General features: G+C 41.4%; 1 protein-coding gene across 1 annotated transcript in view; it reads right to left on the reverse strand.

Annotated features, from left to right (window-relative positions):
- Nucleotides 1–1,831: 1,831 nt before the first annotated feature.
- Nucleotides 1,832–16,070, reverse strand: part of mylk5 (myosin, light chain kinase 5) — a 56,969-nt gene continuing 42,730 nt past the window's right edge. Inside the window, exons 16-24 of the mRNA XM_015361977.2 lie at nucleotides 15,556–15,664; nucleotides 12,641–12,844; nucleotides 11,936–12,153; nucleotides 8,339–8,462; nucleotides 6,637–6,789; nucleotides 5,588–5,717; nucleotides 4,431–4,527; nucleotides 3,933–4,073; nucleotides 1,832–3,288 (exon numbers count right to left, since the gene is read on the reverse strand). Coding sequence (XP_015217463.2) covers nucleotides 3,086–3,288; nucleotides 3,933–4,073; nucleotides 4,431–4,527; nucleotides 5,588–5,717; nucleotides 6,637–6,789; nucleotides 8,339–8,462; nucleotides 11,936–12,153; nucleotides 12,641–12,844; nucleotides 15,556–15,664 — 1,379 coding nt within the window. The 3' untranslated portion in view covers nucleotides 1,832–3,085. The remainder of the gene's footprint in view (nucleotides 3,289–3,932; nucleotides 4,074–4,430; nucleotides 4,528–5,587; nucleotides 5,718–6,636; nucleotides 6,790–8,338; nucleotides 8,463–11,935; nucleotides 12,154–12,640; nucleotides 12,845–15,555; nucleotides 15,665–16,070) is intronic.

Genomic DNA, 16,070 nt, shown 5'->3' on the forward strand with positions numbered 1-16,070 from the left:
GGGGCACGTACATGTTGTAGATTTACATATTGAAAAACATGATGAGAACATGTGCCCACATCTTCCTTTTTTGGATGCTGAAATAATAGGTTTATTTCTAGCTACCCCTGGATTTTCTGTCCTGTGTCAAAGCCCACTCCCTTTTTTAAAGGATCATCAACAGTTCACAAGACTTGTATGTTCAACTTCCAAGCAGCGTTTCACTGGTCTAATCTCCCTCGGCCACAATGTGGTGCACTTCATATTTCTCATACTGCACATCTTTATATGGTTTTATCCCAAAATACAAAAAGTATCCCACCCACCACCTTTAACAATTCACTTTCATCATGTGAATTGTCTACTAAATTATGTGATGAACTCAGAACTCAGAAAACCAGCAGCCTGGTGGCTCTGAAGAGTTTGAGTGCAACAACGGCACTGTAACAGACCGCAAAAATAAAATTTCCCTTTTTTCCTTCTTCATCAAGTAAACAACAGCCCTTCACTAAACCAGCAGAACCACAGCCTCACACTCCATTTCCGAGAAGCTTATTTCAGACGTTTTGCTACTTTAATGATGTTCATATTTAATGTCTTGTTAAACTGTAACACTAATTCTAGTAGTCTAAGAGTACTGCTGTCTTGCTCGATTGAGTTAAAATGATTAATCTCCTGTGGGATGACAAAATGACCAGCTTTCACCAAGGGGATATTTCATCGTGCCGTTTAGAAATATTAAAACAGAAGCCAACTTCTAGAAACACATCCCACAAGCAGTTAAAATGACATCTTTCAAATACACAATACTGTATAAGCACATTTTTGAGTATCCTGTGGAATAAGTATATTTTTAAAAGGTCATTGTGTTAGAGATACAGTTACATACTTTGTCAAAGTTTTAAACAATCACTGTTAAAATTTAAGCAATTTCTGGGCAGAAAAGATCACTACAAACTCAAATATGAAAACCAATTTGTTTAATAGCAATAGAAATTAACCTTATTTAAATTGAGTTAATGAAATTAAACGTCAGAATAGATGGCCTCACGAAAATAGAATTGCCATTTCTATTCAACTTTATTCTAAGCTGCATCATACTGCCCTCTAGTGGTTAATTAATATTTCCTCATAAATCAATTGCTTTTTTCTTAAATTGTTTTGTACTAGCTTAAAATTTCCCCATTTATGATTACCCTCCTAAGCTAAAGTTAATTCACATTTTCCATGAATTTTCAAGGGTTTGAATAAAGCCATCTTCCTCCTGAACAGTGGTGCCCTCACCAAGGTAGCCCGCAAATCCAATGGCAAAATCTCAAAGGGGTCTCCGAGATATCTAGTGGCATTCCTCACTCTTCGCTCCGCAAGGCTGCATGGGCCCATGGGCTCCTGCCTTGGGTGGTGAAACGGTACCATGTGGGCATCAGCCTGGCACAGCTCCCAGAACGCCGCAGGGAAGGAAACCGATTTCAGCTGCGGCCTGTAATGGCTGGCATATCCGCGGCTCTGCGTCCTCAGCTCACTCACTGAGCCCCACGTGATGCTCCCCCAAAGCCACCCGGGTTGCCAGTAGGAGCAGGCAGTCCTGGTCTCCCTCCAGGTGCGGCTGTGCTTCCAGCCACCTTAAAACACGTAGGGTGAGGATGCACCAGCAATGACAATGCCCAGGCAGATTAAGGGACTCGAACATTAAAACCCAAACTGACTGAAGTCAAAGTAATGAGAAAGATAAATCTTGGAACCGGAAGGTACAGTTAAGTAAGGTGGACTAGCAGAGGGTCGACATGATGTTACCAGTGTAATAAGACCTGAGTTTGGGTTACTGCTTGAACACCCTAGAACAAGAAAGAGATTGCGAAACCTCACCTTAAACCAGGGGCTTTATTTACAGGACAGCAATAAATCCACTAGTAGTCTTGGTATAAGGGAAGGGCTTGACACATCACCACCCCTAACCAGGTACTGAAAAGGATGTGGGGGGGTTTGTATTAAGTTTTTGTTTCGATTTTAAATGCTATCTATTAACCAGTGGAAATAAGGAATACATTTTGTGAGATTAACAGGTGTACTGGAGAATACATAAGTTAGCAAGGTAAAGTAATTCATGATTCCATAGCATTTTAAAATTTGGCTGAGAATGCATTTTGTAAATAGGACCCAATTGTTACAAATTTCATTTCAGAATATTTTTATTGGACATCTAAATATTCTGAACAATTACCACCAGTGTAAAATATTCCATCAGCTAAGGATGCATAGTACATTTGTTTTGCTATTTGTAAACAAAGCTTAAAGGTACAATATCATACAACCTTTCAGGGTCAAGCAGTATCCAAGTGGGATGTTACATTTAAATGCACAATAAGAAAGCTTTTCATGCAGTATTGCCAAGACCACACTTTGGAAAGGGTTCCTGGTCTTTGGGAAACCTCCATATTCTGTCAGCCATGTTTCTTTATGAAATTTAATTCAATAAAACACAACAAACTTTTTAAAATGCCCTTGTCTTTAAAGAACTCTTTGGTTTGTGTCTTAAGAATTGTGGCCATGTGCTATGTATATATTGGTACTACTGGTTACTAAAAATGCATTGCAGCGAAGCTTTGAGTACAGCTTTAGTTAAAGTGTCCAAGTTTTGAGAGGGAGGTGATGGCTGTGGGGTAGAGGGTATTGAGCTCAGTATTAAGCCAGACTTCCCTTAATATAACCATGAGTAGGCACCCACAGGGAACAGAAAAGTCAAAGTCTTTGTTTTTTACGTTCTTGTGAAAGAGGTCAAAAGTAAATGACCACGTGCACTCCCCAAGCCAAAAAACGTAGAACAGGAGAGACGTTCAGGAAAACACTGCAGGATGAATCTCAACCTTTAACTAGCAAGAGACGTTATCTGAACATTAACCATGGAAAGAAAGTCAAGAAAGTACCAGGGCGCAGTATTTCAAGAGCTGTAGAGTGGGCTACAACAGCACTATAGTGCTTGGAGCCTCACTGCTTACTTCTAAAATATGGTCGAGTGGGTGCTTGTTCACTGCACTCTGGCCCCTCTTGAAGTGTCCTTCCCTTCAACAGCCTGGACTCTCTCCCATCTGCCCCTCCTGAAGCCCCTCTAGGAGATGGTCAGTGTTGCTGAAGACTGTGCTGTCCCCAGGCTGTTAGTAGCTTTGCAGGAATAAACCCCCGAGTCCTCTGGCTGGACATTAGATATGATAAGGGAGCACTGTCCGTTCTCCGTGTAATTAATCTGGACACGCAATGTTTCTTTAATTGGATCCTCGTCATGATGCCACAACACTTCTGGGTCAGGATACCCTATGAGGAAGGCGGAAATGCGTTAGAGAGTAGCCAACAGGGCAGCAAATCCTCAGCTCCAGTCCAGCCAAAAAGAGCCTGCCATGGGTCTCACTTGGCAAAACTGTTTCAACGTCTGAATAAAAGTGTCAGGTTCTGCCTACACAGTATGTCACTCTTGTAGAACACTGCATTCACAGTCTTTATTTTGAATGGTTTATAAGATGTTTCAGTCTCTGCAACCTAAATCAAAGACGCAGCAAAAACAGACTTCAGTCGAAACATTTTCTACTGCTTTCCACACGTGGAATTCAGAATTTACATCTCTTGCAAAATGTTTTATCTCAAGGCAGGAGGGAATCCCATAGCTTTAATACGGAGCAGTATTTTCTTCCACTTTCATAAGACAAAGCATCACAATTTAACAAGTCCCAATTAGTTTGCACAATTTTTCTTACTAACTAAAGAACCGCTTAAACAATTAGGCTGAGAGTTATTCCTTTTTAGAGATGGCAAATTCTACTACGACCTATTTAGTTTTAAAAAAAGTCAAATTGTGGGAAATGGCAGAAGCTCAGCACATTCTAACCAATGGTTGCAGCTTTGCCCTGTGCAGCTTTGAAGCCATGATGGATGGGCGTGGACAAGGCAGACAGCAGTACTACCTATGATATTGCAGCTCAGATGGGCTGTCGAACCCCGAGGCTCAGCGACATCCCTCAGTGGAGTGGCAAACTGGGGCTCACAGCGCAAGTTCTCTTTCAAGGACAGCAGGGCCAGCTCCTCCTCTGGGCTCAGGGCCACTTCTGGAAGAGCAGGGGAACACGGTAAAATTCATTGCACTTCTAACAATGACAAGGGGGGACTGAAACGTTTTGCAACAATAATTCTTAAAGCATATTCTGAATTTACTTATGTCAAACTGCTACCAAACAAAACCAGTATGTAGAAACTGTAGGCTTCATTCATAGTGTTATCTTCATTCAAGGGGCTGAAAATTAATTCTAAATTGAGCTTTTTGAAGAAGCGTGTTATTTGGATGGAGCTTGAAACAGCAAACAAAAATAGTTTAGGAATCAATTGGCTTCCCCCTAATAATATAAGAATACGACCATGTGTGCGTGAAGGTGAAAACGGAGAGTTTCTGCAAAGCCTGTCCTTACTTTCTCGGTCAGGAGGACTGCTGGGGGACTCGGGGCTGTCTGCCTTGCTGGAGAGATGCGTCATCCTCTTCAGGGCCAACAGAGCCTTTCCTGTTTTCTGAGAGACCAGAAGAGATGCGTGAAACAGGCTTCCTCACCCAGCATTTAAGAGTTACAGTACATGAGCCTGTTACACTCACTAGGATTTAACTCTCCAACAGGGTGTGGGGGGTAGCCTTTTGGGAAGTATGCCCAAGAGACAGCAATCAAACCCTGGCTCAGAGCAAAGGCCGCACATCACCGACGCACAGCTACAACCATATCACAGGTGCCACGGGTGCAGAATCCAGACCTATAGATCCTCCGCAACGATGGCAATTCATCTTTGTACCTCAATAGATGGTGCCTTAGAAGACCACTGACTGTGGGAAAGATGACACAGAAAACACTAAAAAGGTGACATAGCGGAAACCTCCCCAGGATTGCTATATTCCCCTAAACTGAGAAGGCATGTGATTGGCACACACCCTACTCAGGCAGTGCAATGCAAGTTGTGCTGTACTGCTTGGGGATTCCTGGTCATACTCTTGTGATATGGCACAGGCTCAAACCTGTAATATCAGGGCTGTAAAAAGTCATGCACCATCACTTAGACATGATAAGATTTCAATTAAGTGGCAGAGCTCAGCTTGAAATTAAAACTAAAAAAAGCAACAGTGAACAAAAAAAACTTTGTAAGCCACCAGCCACTAAAAACATATTCCAAGAGAAAACAAACCCATTCAGAAAATGAATGGAACCTAAAGATGGAACTGAACTACAAACAAATGGTTTCAATGAAAAATACTCAGCAAATAGGAACAAATCTTTTAAGTGATCACAAATTAATTGAACAATACTTTTTCTATATCAGACACAGGTTTGGTCTGAACAGCTGACCAGTTTCCCAGTGTCATATAAAGAATCTGTGCACTAGAAACATGTATTAACAGGTGATGAAGTAAATTCAGGATATTAAAAAAATAAGTCAAATACAAGAAATAGTGGAAATACAGGACATTCAAGGTAACAGAGAAGACGATCTCTGTTGAGTGTGTCTAAGCACTGCCCTCTGAGTCACAGACTGAGAGGGGCCAGTGAGAAATCCTTCCCACCACCCGCACCACCAGATACAGTACCTTCCACTTCTGCTTGGCCAGGAACTTCTTCATCTTCTCCTTGGAGAGGCTCTTGGTGGAGCGGGGGTCTACTGAAGTGAACGCGGCCATCCAAGGGTGGGCCAGAGCCTGTTCACAGGACATCCGGCGCCTGTGGGACGGGAGGGTGTAGAGCAGTGGCTGTAAGGATCTCCCTTTCTGGGAATTTCAAAGAGAGCTTCAGTGCTAGAATAAGGTTTCAGCGATATTTTCTGCCATTTCGCATTCGGATTGGTCACCCTACTTATAATCGTAGGATTGGTTCTTAAATCAATTGAAAATGACCCCTTTTGCATGTCACGGTTATCTTCGTCCAGTCTGAGAACAATTATTTTCCTCTCCATCAGAGGAGCCTGCATGGCTTTTCATTACATGGTGCTTTTCTCCACCATCTGCCTTTAAAACTAATTAACAGTTTTTTTATCCATATATCCCCTAATATAGTAATGTCTTCTACTTCCACGAGTACTTCAAATATTAGAATACCCGTTTAACTTCTAGTCTATTGACATTCATCAATGGAATCCTTGGGATACACAGCTGTATACAGAGTTTTCATTGGAATTTCAGGTCAAAGCAAAATAGTGAAGGATTTTAATGACTTTTTAATGGTTGAATTAGAATTGAATTCTTCCTCAACAGCACAGTAACTCCTGGCCTCAGGAACTACAGGATAATTTAAGGAAACTGCTGTTTTGTATATTAGTCAATTGGAAACAAAGAAACCTACCAATAATTTCAGAACTACTTGAATCATTGACCATCTTCCTTTGACTATAAAGCCATTAAGCAATAGGTTTTAAATTTGCAAGTGATGGTTGGGTCTCAGTATCGATTTTGATCAGATAATTTTGGGATGCTCATCTATCCCCATCATCGTGAGCATTTACAAAGCTCTTGATAATACTGAACTGGATCTGGAAAAGAATGTGCAGGACATTTCAGGAGCTACATCAACGTTTCTCCTTTCTGTAATAGGAAAAAGGATGCTGAGCTGGTGTGGTAAGGAGCAGAAGGGCTTGTGGGCTAACCTCATGTCTTTCTTGAGAAGCCTGCTGATGAAATCTTTGGCCAGGTCTGTGATTTCATCAAAACTCTCCTCATCAAACTCCCACGCTGCTGCCGTCACCAGGGCCAGTGTTTCTGCATCAGTGTTCCCCTGGAATGGAGACTCACCACTCAGTCTGTGCAGAGGGAGGAGAGAGGGGAAAGAGAAAAAGCGTTAAGTATAGTACATTCACTCTTTACATGCTCCAAACGTGCTCTTTACATGCTCTCAGGGCATATCTCTGCCTGTCAACTGCATGAGCTCCAGGTAAAACCAAGAGCTAAATATAGAATCTGTGCAGACAGTCTGGAAAAAAGAATGAAAGCCAGACCACTATCACTAACTTCAGTACACAGTTGAGCCACCAGATACAGGCCACAGCCCCCAGCAATGGAACTGGGGACTGGACTAGAAAAGTGCACTTACAGAGAATGGCCAGAAGATGGGAGCCTAGGAAAGCAGGCCAGACTTGTCCATCTTTAATGTCTGCACTACACAGTCTGCACACCTATTTGGAGCTGATAACTGAATTATTAAATTGCTCAGTCTAGCCTCATCGCAGCAATCTGGTGATGAGGCTGACTGGAAAGGACTAATTATAAATCTAGTGATTTATATGAAAAAGTTCACAGCCGAAATCGGCCTTTGGATTGGTGTGTAAATATCAATCTATCTTTTAATACTGCTATTATGCTCCAGTTTATAATAATATGTAATGATTATAGGTGAGTAATTTACACATGCCTTCCAATGCTGATGGGCAAAGTTGTGGAAGACCACACCTACTCAAGTTAGCAGAAGCTGCATTTCAGACATCTACCTGGCCTCCAGTACTGTGTAAGAGTGTTCAGATTCACAAATGAGAATGCACTTAGTATCCAGTCTATCTAGCAACAATTAATAAAGATAAAAATCAGGGCTCTAGCATCATTGCTCTGTGCAAGTAATAGCTCTGATAAGTCTCCTTGCATTGGTAGGTTTTTAAACTGGGAAACCAAGTCCACCACACACTCTCACACAGCTCCTCCACACATTCTTGTGCCAGAAGCACTTGCATCAGCCACATTCCAAAAAAGCTGCTGCCCATTCATAAATGTTTCTCCAACAGCTGTGAGTGACATTGTATGATGGTAGAGACCTTGCAATGAACTGCTTACATGAGCGCCTTGAAAGTGAGTCTAGCAAGCCTCCCACTTAAATCAGTCTTTTCAGGATGGTGAAGAGTGAAAAGAAAAAGCAATAGCTAAGTCACAGTTAGAGAACTACGGGATTATGTAATGTTCCGATGTTTTAAAAACTGACTTTAAAGCAGAGGTTCCCAGTCCTGGTCCTTGTAGCTCACACACCTGATGGTTTTCATGCCAGCTAAGCTTAACTACCCAACCGAAGCTTTAGATAAGCTAACAAGTTGCCTTATTGGAATATTTGCAGGTTTGTTTGCTTATAAATTTTGGCGTTTACTGTCTAATTAAATGAAATAGTTTAAATGAAAGGCAACCTCCAAAATATTTCAGCACTGACGGCCAAACAGTTCAAAGAAATTCTATTAAGTGGAAGAAAGGTTCAATTGAGTAACAGCTTAATAAACAGGTGTGTGGGCCACCAGCACCCCGATTAGGAACCAGCCAAGCTATCACATTGTAGGAGCAAGAATATGTTGCAGAGCTAAGGCCTGCAAGACCTACAGGATGTAGCAGATGACCCCGATGCTCCACATGTCTGTTGCCAGAGCCACTGGCTCAAAGCTGATCACCTCTGGAGCCACGAACTCCGGCGTGCCATGCATCACCTTTAATGGAGTTTTAGGATCTGAAAGAAGGAAAATACATTTCAAGTGAAGGCAACTGAAGAGCTGCAGATTGCAGTGGCGTTCCTACCAGCTCAGGTCATCTTTCTTATTTACCGCTTCTGCTTTCTGAAAAACCAAATACAAAATACTGCATTCCTAATCTCTCTCCACCCTTGTAGAAAAGCACTGCAACAAGGGGGTCATAATTAACAAGATACCATGGTGCCCTTGTATCACTCACAAAAAGAGTACCTTCCACATAATTAACACAAATGCACTACTTGGAGGGGGAAAGTCAAGTGCACAGAAAACTGGTTGCATTCTCACTCCAGTATCAGCCAGAGATCAGCAACTGGAGAGGTGTTGTCCTTTATCTCCAGCCAGTCAACAGAGTCTTTTCTGTTTACATTCCTAAACAACATTAAGGTCACATGACACTGAGGGGCTGAGACACCATGAAGTAAAAGTCAGGACAAGAAAACTTCTCAATACAACAGCAGGTGGTCTGGAACCCTTTGCTTTTCTGTGGCTACAGGAAGATCAGGACAGCCTGAGAGCCTGAAGGAATCGGACCAAGCAGAGGAGAAGGCTGAGGGAGACCCCTATTCAAGTCGAGAATATTGAAGAGAGGATGGAATGAAAAGGGCCAACTATTATGGTCAGCACCTCAAAGTGTCAGAAATGTTTTTCCACAGTCAATTCTTTCAATTAACCAGGCCTCTTTATCAAAATCGGCGAGCGTAAAATGAATTCCAGTCATGTAAACTATTGATTTTTGCAGTCAAAACTACAGACCAGATATCAGCAACTAGGTTTAACAATGTTGTGTCCTACAAGATTAAAATGAAATCCAAGTAAGGTATTAGGATAATTGATTATTTGACAAAGTAAACCTACTGTACATAGAACAGATGGTATTTGCAGGTAGATCCAGTCTGCTCACTTTTTGATGGGCAGAAAAAACATCATCCACTTATTTGGAGTGGAGTGCAATTTTTTCATTATTACTAAAAGGAAATATTTATTCCAGCACGCATATAAATTGCATCACTTGACCACCCTAGCTGGGATGTCTCATTCAGCAGGTATTCTTTCTGTAAATAACTTCAAACCGGATCAACTCTCTGTGATGATCTTAATAACTGAACACATCCACCCCAACAAGAGAAAATCTATTTTATCTTCCTTAGCAACCAAAGGAAACCTTTATTTTATTAAAACCGTAGTTCACTAACTTGAGAATAGATGAAGGAGAGTAATGCTGATACAGTAATGTTATTCCTGTGAGAAGATTATAGTGACAAGATGATAAAAAACAGCCTTGTGTCAATTTCTGGCTGTGAAAAAGTGGCTCAACGAGACGCATAGCCAGATTTAATTTTAATGGTTGGATCACCAGTCAGCAAGCTCCACCTTGAACAGGTAATTGGATGGATGTTTCCTTTAAAGGATACAACATACAGCACACCCCTATACAAACAACTTGCCTGTCAAGATCACAAGAAAAAAGTGCTGGACACAGAACATCTGAAACAATGACACCTTTATGAAAATCATCTGACGCCCACATTAAGGCTTCCAGAATTCTTAAAAACTCACAAAGACGGAATCAGAAACAGCATGACTGTTGCACAACAAAGTTGTTTGCTTGAACTACAGAAGAGGAGTTTTGAAAAAAAAAAAGGATTCTGTAATCTGTTGGCAAGAAATAGTTATCAAACAGCACTGTCTTTGCCATATAAATGAGCTAAGCATGTCAGATGCTTCAAATTTAGTTACAGGCTTCAGTCAGTAGCTTTTTTTTAGTAAATTGTACGTTATTTACAATCGAACTCTAAGAAACTAGCATGATTATCATAAAACACTGCCAAGTTGCTTAAAGTTGGTCGTGTTGTTTCAGGATGTCGGATTGCCAAAGAGCTGTCAGGACAGCGTGTGAATATCCTGCTCTCCACAGACACTTTGCGCAGGGTCAAGAAATTCTAAATGGTGGATTAAGCCAAATATCGAGATCCTCCTTGGATCTTGCAACAAGGCGTGACCCTGTCAAGAAAAAGCCAAGTGACCAACCGAAAAGCCCATGAAACTGGGAACTGAAAGAATGTCCAGATTAAGAGGCTTTGAAGTGGGGCCTTTCGTAGGAATTTACTGTACATTACAGTAAACCAGAAGCATGAGGGATTCATGCGGATGAGTCTACCCAGGTTCTTCCAAAGTCGTGCGACAATTCACAATATGGGCTGTGGGAAATGAGATGGTCACATATTTCAGCTACAGCTCGAATGACAGAGCAGTTGAAGGAGCTAATAAACCAACCTGAAGCATTCTGTTTGATGCTTAAGGGCAATGAGTATTGAATTCCCATGGTGTACATATGAAGACCGACTGGAACAGTTCAGCAACGGGTTTGGACTTTAAGAACTTACAGGGTGGATTTTAGGACTACACTGATGAGGGAGTTCACATGACACTAAATGAACTGGCTTAATGACAGGTGCCAAATTTCTATCAGTACTCACATTTGTTAGTTTAGAGAACAGAGGTCATTCGGAACTGTGCAAGTAGTGGTCTCTTTACATAATCAAAGTGTAGTCCTAACTAACCTGAATCAAAAACTGTGAAAAACAACTTTTGCAAAACCCAAACATTGCAACGCATAGTAAGCATTACATCTCAGATTGTTTCAAATTAGTGTAAGGGAGAGAACATACTGTAGCTTTGCATTCTCTGAATTGATTTATTGTTGACTTACTGCCTAAACATGACTGCAACAGAACTGTAAATTAACAAAACAGTCCAGAACTTTGTCAAGTGGATTCTTGGTTGGCATCCCTCCTGCCCTCTCCTCTGAAGGCCTCACTTAAATGAGTCTTGTTTAAATCTTGACAGTTCACTCTATATTTTTAACATCGAAACCAAACAGCCTTTCCCTTTCTTTGGTTGAAAGCCACGGAATTAACAGGATTTGGGCCTGTTATTGCCTGCAGGGATCCTAATCCTGTTAAATCTTTAAAGGGTTTTGCAACTCATTTACATAATCGAACGTGAATAATATCTTGACGCAACATTGCTGAAACTACCCATGTTATGGTGGGTTATTGTAAACTAAGATACTCTGTGATGAACACAAAATCTGCATTAGAATGCTCTCTACCAGACCTCTCCCTTATAAGAGTGTTATGTATGAGGTTCATCATTATGTTTAAGCACAAACTAATAGAGTGGATCTGTTTGATTTCAACATTATCATATGCAGCTGCCTTTTTACCTAATCAGACCAAGCTTACTCTCAGTGGAATTCTAAGGTCAAAAGGTAGCCAATGGAGTGACTGAACAAACAGATTAAGAAATAATAAACTCTGCTGGCCGCATTTTGCATTGGACATTGTTTGAAATCGGAGAGCTCAGCAATGAAGAGCTTGGTCTTAGATCATCTCCTGAAGATAGCTGTGGCCCTATCTTCCAACAATCCCAGGGCTGTGCCACCACTTACCCAGCTTGTCAGCAAGACCGAAGTCGATGATCTTGACGAGGGTGCCGGTGATGTTGACGCACACAATGTTCTCTGGCTTGAGGTCCAGGTGCACGATGTTCTGCCGGTGCATGTACTGGATCCCCTCCAGGATCTGCTTCATGTAGCGCACACTGGTGGGCTCAGTGTGCTCAAAGTTATCATCCACGATGTGCTCGAAGAGCTCCCCTCCAGCAATGCTGCAGAGACAGGCATCACGACCACTCATGGTCAGAACCAGAGCCTGTTCCAGAGACACTGGCAGCCTCCAACATTACATGAGACTGCTCATCAGACACCACCCAGACCGAATAATGGAAAATTATGAGACTCCAAGATAAATGTAATCTATTTTTGTAGATATTCAAGAATTGGTAGTTCTCATGACTAATTTAACAAAAAGGTTGAAGTAATTCAAGATTAAAATGTAATAAAAGCCAAAAAGAAATGCACTGGGGCCCTTTTGTAACAGTCACTGCTGAAGAGGACAAGGAATGTCAGGGAATTTAGCAGTCATAATCTAGCATAAAACATTTATACAGATCCAGCATTGACACAGGTTTTCCGTATGGCGGACATTTAAAGTTTCAAAGAGGATCGTTACACCAAAATGAACACTCAATCCATTCACTTGGCTGTCAAGAGCAAGCATACCTCCCACCCACACTGTTCACCCTCGGTACTCACTACTCCATCACCATGACGATTTCGCTGCGGCTCTCGAAGGCAGCCAGGCACCGGACCAGCTTGGGGTGGTGGAGACAGTTCATCAACTCGATCTCCCTCCGGGCGGCTGCTTTCTCCTTGGAGGTGCGTGCCTTGTAGAACTTTGCAGCACACACTTGGTTCGTCTCCTTGTGCATCATCTTGAACACTTGGCCAAATTTTCCCCTGCAAAAGACACAGTCAGTAACTCACCTCCTCCTACAGTACTTTTACAACTCAGTTCCTGGTCTCCCCCCCCCCCCCCCACCAGTATCAGTATTTGATAGTCAAAGGATTTGCTTCCTTTAATACATCTCAAACAGACGGTTTGGCCTAGTTTTACAAACTATGTGCCACTATGTCAGATGGAGATAATATGGAGCTACCGACTAAGTGAGCTAAGCATGTCAGAAGCTTCTAATTTACTGACAATAGTGTGTGTTTGCCTTGCAGTTTAAATAAATTGTAAATTACTTGCACTTTATACTTGCACTATACCTAATGAAGGTCCCTCAAGTGTTCTAGAGATTTACTGTATGCCTTGTTCACTTATCCTGATGCACACAGATGATATTCAGCATAAATTAGCATTTTGTTGTGAAACAAGAAAAACAGTAACAGAACAGGTACAAAAAATGACTTCTTCCTTGAGTTTAAAATACCATATTTATAGTGAAACGAGAACATTCCTTTGCAGCAAAACCCCCACTGTTACTCTGCTGGAGCGTGAAGAGGAGATATTTGCGTTTTCCTTGTCTGTCAAGTCCTCCCACTCACTAAAGGTCAGGGTGGAAAGTCTGTAACCAGTAGACGTTTGACTCAAGTGCAAGTGACAAACTGCTGCGACATTTACATACTCACTTCATAGAGCAGCAGGGCCCATATGTGTGGTTGTATCATATAAAAATAATAGGGATCATGTGACTTTCTTTTATATGGTTGTCAACGGGAATTGCAGGGCAATGTAGAGGAGCTGCTAAATGAAGGCTGGTGGGAAATATAACAGCTTTTATAGACATAACACTAATCAGAAACCTCTCATTGTGAAAGTCTTATTAAGACTAATGCCTTTTACATAAAATCTAAATTTCACCATATCAGCATCCCAGTCCAAAGTCTCCACATAAAAGTCAATCTTAATAAGCCAATAAATAGTAAATTATCCAAATTACTGAACTATATCGGAAACGCCGCTCGTCATCACTGTTGACTCCACCATGTTCCAGCAGGTGCAGAAAAGACATTCTAGCTAAACCAGTTGTATTAGACCAGTGGAAAACTTGACTGAGTTTATGCATTACACCACATCCCCACAGCATCAACAAGATCAGCAGGCCACAGCCTGTAATCAACCCAACACCGGCTAGACGTCACGCTGTCAACAGCATAAAATTGCTGCCAGATGTTGAGAAATAAACCCATGCTTTAATCTCTTTCAGAATCTATAATTGCTTTGTCCTTTGGGCTGCAACAATAAAATTGGGCATTTCAACTTGGTATTATTTATAAAAATAACAGCCTGTTTTTAGATGGGTTGCCAAATCTACATCTCCCATTTCAGTTACATTACACCAGATTTAGTTAACTTTATGTTCCTGGTTTTAATATGGAATGCTTACAAATTTCCTCTCTCTTACATTCAGGTTCATGATCGATGTCACGCTATTTTTAATTTTTTACTACTGCTTTGTACTATTTTATTTTTCGGTGGCGCTGTGGCTCATATTGTAGGTTGCTGGTCAGCAGTTGGTGAGAGACCAGGTTCAAGCCCTTGGACTACAGAGCATTTGCCAGCAGCTGTATCACCCTGCAGCTTACAACTGGCAGCCCACTGAAGCTCAGCAGGTGAGTCTGGCAAGTACCTGGAAGGGAAAACTAAGTTTGGTACTGGAAGAGGTGTTAGTGGGACCAGCAAGGGGGAGCTCACCCTGCTTTCTGTGTGGGTCTTAATGTCCCTTCATAATCCTTCAGTCGAGACATAAAAGTAACACCTTGGCTCTCTGTAGTCATTAAAAATCCCAGGGTGTTTCTCAAAATGGTCTTAAAATGGTGTCCTGGCCAAAGTTCACTCTGAACTTTACAAATCATGGCCTCTTAATAATCCCCAATTATTATGGCTTCATCACGCTAATATCCTCCCCAGTGATAGCTGATTTGTGGGGAGCGAACTGGCAAACTATGGCTACCATTATATCATCCAGGTGGGGCTGCACATTGGTGGTGGTGAAGGGGAGTCCCCACTAGCTGCAAAGCGCTTCAAGTGGAGTATCCAGGAAAACGTTATATACAATTTTAAGGGTTATTTATTATATTTACGCTGAGCTGAAATACTGTAAACCTAGACTGTGGACTACAGGTGACTGTTCTATATACGGCTGAGGAATATCTTGCCTCTGTGTCCATTATTTTGATGTGTAACTGCTTTTGCAGCTTGGCTTAAAGAACCTCTTTAATTTGACTCTTAATCAGGATTATCTTCTGCATGCACATGCCAGTTTTCATTTATGAAATCCTTTACTTTTAAACATTATACTGCACATTTTAGGGCTATCCAGCTAGTCCAGAAATAAATCTGCTTTATAAAGGAAAATGTCAAAGGGCTAGTTTAAAAAACACATGCAGTTTCTCTTTTTACAATACACTCTAGGTTTCATTTGTTGCCATAAAGAGTTCTAACAGTTATAGAGCCCTCAGTTCTCTTTGCACTTTAAAAACGGTTTGCTTCACAACTCAGATAAACATAGGAACATACCAAGTTAAGAAATAGAAACATTCAGGTATCTTATGTTTATAACCCTGGAGAGTTAACCAATTGAGCCTAAAACATTTTCATTAATGGCTTAGCTTCTCCAGGCCTTGTAAAGAAACAGGCAAGTTCAGTGCAAGGTGACACTCACACTCCCAGCTTCTCCAGCTTGTTGTACTGGTCTGTGACATTCTGGGTGGCGTTGATAGTGACATGTACGTAGGACTGGGGGTCCTCCTCCTCTTGCAGCTCCCCTAAAACTGAGACAATGAGGTCACTGTTAATAGTCTGCAGGATTGTCAGTTTTCTCTTCTGAACAGTTTCTGCAGACATTAACTAAACCACCAATATGTTTTCATACCTTGCCTTGAAAGGGCAAACTTTTTAATTAATCTTGTGCTTGACTATTTGGAGGCATCTTAGATTAAATGGATTTGAAAACGAACCCGATTCTGTTAATATAAATCTTTCGCAGCATCAATGTTAAGGAGAACAAGCTTACTGAAACCAAACTGAAAAGAGGAACCAAATTCATAACATTTTTTAAGTGTTCTTACTCCCTCTTCGAGGCACCCACCATACTCATACTGTAAACATAAGAGACACATCCCACAGAGATTCAACCCAGACCTTACTGGGACACAAACATCTAAATCCACCGACATA

This window comes from Lepisosteus oculatus, chromosome 28 (genome assembly GCF_040954835.1).
Source record: "Lepisosteus oculatus isolate fLepOcu1 chromosome 28, fLepOcu1.hap2, whole genome shotgun sequence".
NCBI lineage: Eukaryota > Metazoa > Chordata > Actinopteri > Semionotiformes > Lepisosteidae > Lepisosteus > Lepisosteus oculatus.